This window comes from Apis dorsata, unplaced genomic scaffold (assembly GCF_000469605.1).
Source record: "Apis dorsata unplaced genomic scaffold, Apis dorsata 1.3 scaffold_44, whole genome shotgun sequence".
Lineage (NCBI taxonomy): Eukaryota > Metazoa > Arthropoda > Insecta > Hymenoptera > Apidae > Apis > Apis dorsata.
In genome coordinates, this window is record NW_006263346.1 from 1450383 (window position 1) to 1458205 (window position 7823).

The 7823-nt window shown below is 21.3% G+C and overlaps 3 protein-coding genes across 6 annotated transcripts in view; 1 reads left to right on the forward strand and 2 right to left on the reverse strand.

Moving 5' to 3' along the window:
• Nucleotides 1-236, reverse strand: part of LOC102681614 (probable myosin light chain kinase DDB_G0284661) — a 16531-nt gene extending 16295 nt beyond the window's left edge. Inside the window, exon 1 of the mRNA XM_031514307.1 lies at nt 1-236. The gene's annotated coding sequence lies outside the window, so the exon portion shown is untranslated.
• A 1360-nt stretch (nt 237-1596) lies between these two features.
• LOC102681756 (anaphase-promoting complex subunit 4) lies at nt 1597-5367 on the forward strand. 3 transcript variants are annotated; one of them, XM_006608750.2, is made up of 8 exons: nt 1597-1714; nt 2466-2564; nt 2838-3220; nt 3324-3524; nt 3596-3877; nt 3975-4198; nt 4264-4835; nt 4911-5367. In XM_006608750.2, exons 2-8 carry the CDS (start codon nt 2471-2473, stop codon nt 5315-5317), a joined length of 2163 nt encoding a protein of 720 aa, XP_006608813.1. In that variant the 5' UTR covers nt 1597-1714; nt 2466-2470; the 3' UTR covers nt 5318-5367. The 3 variants fall into 3 exon arrangements, with proteins under 3 accessions (XP_006608813.1, XP_006608814.1, XP_006608812.1); XM_006608751.2 differs by lacking the exon at nt 1597-1714 and having other exon boundaries at nt 2167-2564; nt 4288-4835; XM_006608749.2 differs by lacking the exon at nt 1597-1714 and having other exon boundaries at nt 2459-2564.
• A 185-nt stretch (nt 5368-5552) lies between these two features.
• The window catches only part of LOC102670599, a 2956-nt gene continuing 685 nt past the window's right edge, over nt 5553-7823 (reverse strand). Inside the window, exons 1-5 of one of the 2 annotated variants that reach the window (XM_031514277.1) lie at nt 6795-6827; nt 6352-6603; nt 6158-6292; nt 5978-6083; nt 5553-5890 (exon numbers count right to left, since the gene is read on the reverse strand). In XM_031514277.1, the coding sequence (XP_031370137.1) occupies nt 5736-5890; nt 5978-6083; nt 6158-6292; nt 6352-6603; nt 6795-6812 (666 nt within the window). In that variant the 5' untranslated portion in view covers nt 6813-6827 and the 3' untranslated portion in view covers nt 5553-5735. Of the gene's footprint in view, nt 5891-5977; nt 6084-6157; nt 6293-6351; nt 6604-6794; nt 6828-7823 lie in introns of those variants that run through there. The other variant, XM_006608752.2, reaches the window with a different exon arrangement.

Here is a 7823-nt window from a genome sequence, read left to right on the forward strand (position 1 = left end):
CGCGCGTTCTTCGCCGTCGACCACCACCTTCGATCGACTTTGTCCTGCACTCTAACGAGAGACACGAGGCGCCTAGGCGCGCCTTTCTCATCGCGGCCTCGATACTGACACGATGCAACGAATAGATTTACGAATGAGTCGAAGAATGTGTCGTTATATGAATTAACAAGATGATCGATCAGTATATTATTGACAAATAAATCAATGGATAGATTAAAGAATTATTGATGAATAGATCGATGAACTGATCGATTAATATACCGATGAATAGGTTATCGAATATATCGATGAATATATCGATAAATGAATTGGTAAATAACAGAAAAATAAATTATTGTATAAATTAATTTAATTAAACTAAGCAATAACATTAATAAATAAATTAAAAAATTGATCAATGAATAATTTAATGGATGCATCAATAAATAGATTAATAAATCGATTAAATATATCGATGATGAACAATCGACAAATAGATTACAACAAATATGGATGAATAAATTGACAGATATATTTTAACGAATGAATATTAATGAATATATCGATGAATTAATTAACAAATTCATTAATATTTAAATTATAAAATCAATTATCGAACAGATCAATGAATAAATAAATGAAGTAATCGATCAAAGAGATTATATTCCATATAAATTCCATAAAAATTATTAAAAGGAATGGATACTAAAAACCATATGAATATTACGATTATTGAGATTTAAATTAATTAATTAATTATTTTATGATTTTAATTAATACTTAATAATTACTTTGTGAATAATTCTCAAACAATAACAATACTATTGATTTTAAACCAATTTTGAAAAAATTTAATCATAAATAATGAAAATTATTTTTCTAAAAATGTGAAGTAAAAAAATCAAAAAGATTAATTATTTATGGTTTCATTGAAATTTTATATATATGTAATAGATTGTTAAAAAAAAAAATTAATTTTGCTTGTTTTTTTATTTTCTCTTTATGCATTATATTTTTCTATCTTTGAATTTTAAGAAATAAAATTTTTGATTTTAAAATTTTAAATTATTTTTTAAATAAATTTAATAAAATTTTTAATAGTAATACATAATTCATAATATAATATTATATATATTTTAACATAATATATATTATATTTTAATAAATTACATTATCTATTTTTTAACATATACATATCATAACATAATCATATTGTTTCTTATTTGTAAATAATTTATGATCAAAAAATAAATTTTATTTAATTATATATAATAATCATATTATAACATATCATAAGTAAGAACATATATACTATTTGTGAACAAAAAATAAATTTTATTTAATTATCTATAATTTAATTATCTATATCTATATAATAATTAAATAATTATATATTACATAATCATATTTTAAATTATCATATGTTTTATGTATTATAAAACGCAGTCAAACTATCAATATTGTAAACATAATTATAATTAGAAATAAAAACATGCGAATTATATTATATAAAATGATAAATAAATAAATAAAAAATGAAATAAAATAAAAACAACTAAAAATTTTAATGAAGAAATATATTTTTATAATGTTTAATTATCATTTAGATTATAAAATTCAAAGTTATCTTAAAACATGTTAGCGTGAAAATTTTGTTTGCTCTAATTATGATCTGAACTTCAATGGCCTCATTCCTGACAAGAAGACGTATCTCAGCTTTAGATTTAGTACAGCTGTATGTATCATAACAATTTATTGTTAGCGTATGAAATTCGAAATGATATTTTTATCAAAAATTTGTTTAAAATCTTTACTTATAATGCCTAAAAACTAGCTAACATATTAACAAGCCAGTGACAGTGTTTATTTTTAATTTTAAATTTTCTTCAACATTCGTTAAATTGCTTTTAGCAATTGCGTTTAGGTAATTTATTTAACCATCATATTCTTACCGCATTTATTTGTAAATTTTTTAAACATAAAAAAATTAATATGATTTTGATATGATTGTAATAGATTAAAATGTAGATTTAAAATAACAAATAAAATAATAACATTGTATTTAATATTAAAAAAGTAAAAATAATTTTATATAAAGTTTTTATTATTTTTTCATTTACTTATATTTTATTCATAATTAAATTTTTTCTAAAATATAATTAACATAAAAATTTCAAAATTATATATAAAAGTTCATCTTGTGAAACGTCAATGATCATAAATATTTGTATATGTATTATATGAATATGTATACATTATGTATTTGATTTATATTGATTAATTGATTTATATACTTCTTTTTGAGTCTAGCATAGAAAAAATATTTATAATTATACATCTTAGTTATATATATATATATATATATACAACATTATTTATATAAACAAACATATTAAGCAAACATAACCTTAAAGATAGAGTTTTTAACAGAGTTATTTAACAGAATGTTGTTGCAAATTAAATTGTGAATATTATAAAAATGGCAGGTAGTATGAGACAATTAGAAGAACGACAACTTCCAGCTGAAGTAATAAGAATGCAATGGTCTCCAAAAATGGATCTTTTAGCGATTGCAAATATAAAAGGTTAGATTTTTGAACTAATAAGTGAAATAAAATTTATATATTATTTATATATATTATTTATTATAAATTTCTACGCATAATTTTATATGCAATTAATAATTTTAAATATAATTTTAAAATGTTTTTTGATATTTTGATATATATTATTAAAATTTACTCAATATAATTTTATTCATAAGTAATTTTATCATAAGTAATGTAATATTTACAGTATTAATATGTAATATTAATAAATAATAAATAATATTATTTTAATTAAAATTATTATTGTAGGAGAAGTTACATTACATAGATTAACATGGCAAAAAGTGTGGTTATTAAGTCCTCAAGAAGAATCTGATACTGTTGTAAATTTAGCATGGAGACCAGATGGAAAACTTTTAGCAATTTGTTATGAAATTTCTAAATTAGTCTGTCTTGTAGATATTGAAAATAAAAATATTATACATAAAACAAAATTAATGTTACATAATGCAATTACATGCATGATGTGGTTACCATTAACAAATACAGAAAACAATACTTCATTAAATGGTAACAAAACAAATATGCAACCAACTGGAGAATATCTTCCACCTTTACCTAGTTTAAATAGAAGTTTTGGTCAAGAACCAGAACGTAAAGAATTTTTATCTCAAACTTTAGATGTACTTTTTGTAAGCTTAATATTATATATTTCAAAATATTATATATTTCATACTAAGATATATGTATATATAAAATTATGATCATTTATATATATAATTATATTTTCTATAGCTTGGTTTAAATGATGGAAATGTTGCTATGTATGTATTTGGAATGTTTTATTGTGGTACAATTTCTGTTGGTCATGGTGAAATATTAGAAATTAGTGGTGGATTTGGTAAATCAATGTGGATTACATGGAAAGATAAAAATGGTATTAAAACATGTAGATTATGGTGTCCATTATTAGAGCAAAGTACAGCATTTTTAAAGGTATTTAATACATTTTAAAAAATTATATTTTAAAATAATATTAATTTTCATAAGATTTTTTCAAATTTAAGGTAGCACAAGCTCAAGCTAATATTGAATATTTAATGGATTATCTTTCACGTACATTAATGGCAATATCTGAAGCTTGGGAAACAATTCTTCTAGAAATGGATGAAAAACTTGCAAGATATGCAGAAACAAATCCCCCTGGTGGAGTTGCTGCAGATTTCCTAGAATTATTAATGATTGGAATACCTACTCAAAATTTAGAAAATTTTTTGTTACGTGATTTAACTGAAAAAGGTTTAAAAAAATTAGGACACAGTATTGAAATGTGCTATAGTAATATACAGGTATGATACAGAAATTTAATTTTTTTTATTATTATATTCATTACATATTATTTATATTATATTATATTCAACATAATAATTCATTTTTATTTTATAGAAATTAGTTTTAAAAAATTTAACTAGTGTTGGAATGGCCTTAGTATATCAATTAGCTGAAATGAGAGGAATGATCAGATTGGGTGGTCCATATGAATTATTGGGACTCACTGATGAAACCATCATAACTAATGCTCTTCATGCATCAGAAGCATTTTTAGCAAAATCTTCTGAAATTCAACAAGTTATAGATCATAGTATGCGTGATTATAAAGCATTTTTTCGGTATGTTTAAAAATTAAAATTTTCAATAATATTTTTTTAATTTTTATACATATTTTTTATTTAAGGTGGTTGTATGTCGTAATTTTAAGATTGACAGATGAAAGAATACCATCTGAAGTAAGTCGTGTTAGTCAACAAGAGTTAACATTTATTGCTGAATTTTTACGCGGCTTTGATAAAACTGAGCCTGGTATTGGAGGAAGAAAGGGAGTGAATTTAGAAAAATTAGGTCAATATTTACGACGTGAAAATTTACAAACTTGTTTAACTCCTGAAGGAAGCGAGTGGGCTACAATGCTTGATGAAAATCATTGTCTTCGTGATCATCCGCTTATCGTGAAGCAAGATCTTAATTATTCTTTATTACAATCTCATGCAAAATTGATTACTGCTATACATAATGTTTTTCGCGAAGCTTATCAAGGATTAGTTGAACATTTTACTATATCAAATATTGCTTTGGTACCATCTATAGGATTTACATCATCACAAATTACAACAAATGATGATGGTTTATTAGTAGCTACATGTGATTTAGATCATAAAATATTACGTTTATTTAAAATTGAGTGTTTATATACAGAACCCATTTCTCTCAGTTTTAAATTAGCTATAATTAATACAGATCATAAATCAGGTTTGTTGTTTTATTATGAATGTATATAATATATATATTTTAATTTTTAAATTAATATTCTTTTCTTTATTGTAGAATCATATTCTAAAAATTACACAGATTGTACTATAATTGATCTTCAATTTTATTCTAATGAATATCTTAGTTTACTTTTACTAAGTAAACAAACACATGCCTCATATCTTGTACAATTACCAATAAATCACATCCGAATTTTTGGAAATCAAGATAAAAATTTAATTAGTTTAGCTGATCTTTTAAATAATAGCTGGCCACGGCCTTTTCAAGGTATATCTGCTAAAAAAATAGCAGTTAGTGGTGCACGAAAAGTAGCAGCTGTTTTAAGTGAAAGTAATAGGAAAATAAGATTATTAGAAACTGAAGTTGAACCTGAAGATGAAGAAGATGAAGAAGAAGAAGAAGATGGAACTAATGATAATATGTTGGATACTAGTCATGGAACAGTTCCAAATTCTCAATAAATACACATGATAAATATAATTAATATAAATAAAAAAAAATATTGAATAATGCAAACGTGATAAAAATATATAAGAAATACTATATTAGATTTTAATATATATATATATATATTAAAATAATGAATTAAGCAATTTAATCATTTTATATGTACATACATTATGTATAATAATTTATATATAATATATTACGAAATCTTATGTATAAAATATTATTTAATTAAAATTTTATTACTTATTAAATATGATTATGTATTTTATTCATGACACATTTATTAGCATAATTGCTAATTTAATTACTAATACAATTTAATATATACATAAACAAATATAACTATGTATATTTTTTAAATATATTATTTATATCATACTATACATTTTTTTTAATACTATAAAATTATTTTTTTATTTTATTTGTATCTTATTTTTGCATTTGTTTAAACACTCTTGGAAAATCAATATCAAGAGCTGTATTATCAATACCACCAACTTCAATTGTTGGTGCAGTTACTGCAGGACCAGCATTAACATTTGGTGTATATTTTTCAGGGGAATTTTCTCTTGATTCTTCTAAATCTACAATTATTTATGTCAATTGATCATAAAAATGTGATCTTTTGTTTTATATTTTGTTTTATTAATGCAAATATTCATAATATTTACCAAAAAATCTGTGATTACGTTTTCTTTTTGTAGTAATAATAAAAAGAACAATTGCTATAGCAACGACTACTACCATAACAGCAGCCATACCTCGTAATAAATTTGTCTGTAAAATAGAAATAGAAAATATTTAAAATAAATAGTGAAAAAAAAAAAAAAATTAGAAATATTTTGATATACCTCAAAATCATTTTCCCAAACATCTTCCCAATCTTTCTTAACTACTAATTCAACACTATGTATATTGATAGCAGAATGATCTGCTATACCTTTTGAAATACATCTATAGAAACCAGATTCAGCTGTTGATACGCTCTAATAAAATATAATCTATTAAAATATTAAAAAATTCATAGAATTTATTAATTAATTACCTTGATGAAGAGTTTTCCTGTTAACACTTCATAATTATACTTGTTTTCATCCATTGGATTGCCAGGCCCAATGATATGATGATCATCTTTAAGTTGCCAAAACATAAAACGATGATAATCATCACTACTTAAACATGGAAGTTCAGCTAAATGACCAGCTGGAACTTCTGTTACTGTAACTGTACTAACTCCATGAACTTCCTTTTTTAGCAATAATGATAAATATATAAATATGAAATTAACCACAGTTATCTATAAAATATAATTACAATAAATCAAGATTATTAATAAAAATAAAATAGAATACATTTATTTAAATATAAGTGAAAATATTAATGAAAATTAAATTTAAATCATGTACTTTAATTTTTTAAATATAAATATATAAAAATTATATAAATATTTAATTTTATATATATACAAAATATATTTGATTATTCTACCTGTTGTATGCTATTCATTATTAAAAATTCAGTACTATATATATATATACATATATATGTATATAAGAATGAATCACAATAAATTTTTTATTATTTATTTTATAAATTGATAACTTTCACATTCACATTAAAAAAGTAGAATCATAGCAAAAATGTAAAAATAATATATAACTTATTTATATCATTATCAACTAAATTAATAAAATGTTTTATATTGCTAGCATTGTGGTGCTTTATTATAAAACAATTACATTTTACTTCCACTATTTAAAATGAAATTTAAAAATTCTATTAACATGCGACTGGTTTTGTATATGACAGATGTTTGTTAAAATAATTATTCTATACACAATGCAAATAAAAAACACTCAATGAAACATATTGCATAACTATAAAGATATCTATGTATATCAACTCTTTGTAATTTTTCACTGTTATTTATTTTATATTTTATTTTAAATATACTAATAAATATTAAAATCACAACCTATAAATGATGATAATCTTATGGATAATGAAAGAAACATTAATAATGAAGCTACTTTAGAGTTACTTATTTATATCTTTGTCCTATTCATCCTTGTGCAACAGAGTATTTATAGTAAGCTAGACTGGCATCTTGTGACTATCATACATATATAAAGTACATAATATATGTTACTACTTCAAGTGAAACTATTGAAAGAATATTGATATGTAAGATAAAACCTAATATCAAGGAAATTTATACATATTATATCTATTAATTATTATATAATTGTATATAAATTGTATAAATATATACAATTTATAATAAAATATATTTTTTAATTAACAGAGGAAACTTTAAATAAATTATATATTTTTTATAATCTAAATTCTTTTAATTTAATTCAATTTAATTTTTAAATTTAAGAGAAATAAATTATATTAAATAATAATAAATTAAAAAAATGAAAAATGAATGATATATAATAAATATTACATACTATTATATTAATATTATTATTATATATTTTATATATATATATATATATATATATATATATA

Bases quoted from the DNA above. Each gene is read 5' to 3' on its own strand.
- LOC102681756 (XM_006608749.2), top strand. From the start codon at position 2,459: ATGGCAGGTAGTATGAGACAATTAGAAGAACGACAACTTCCAGCTGAA. The intron at 3,525-3,595 runs GTATTTAATACA...TTCAAATTTAAG, and splicing joins AAAGTACAGCATTTTTAAAG to GTAGCACAAGCTCAAGCTAA. The intron at 4,836-4,910 runs GTTTGTTGTTTT...TCTTTATTGTAG, and splicing joins TAATACAGATCATAAATCAG to AATCATATTCTAAAAATTAC.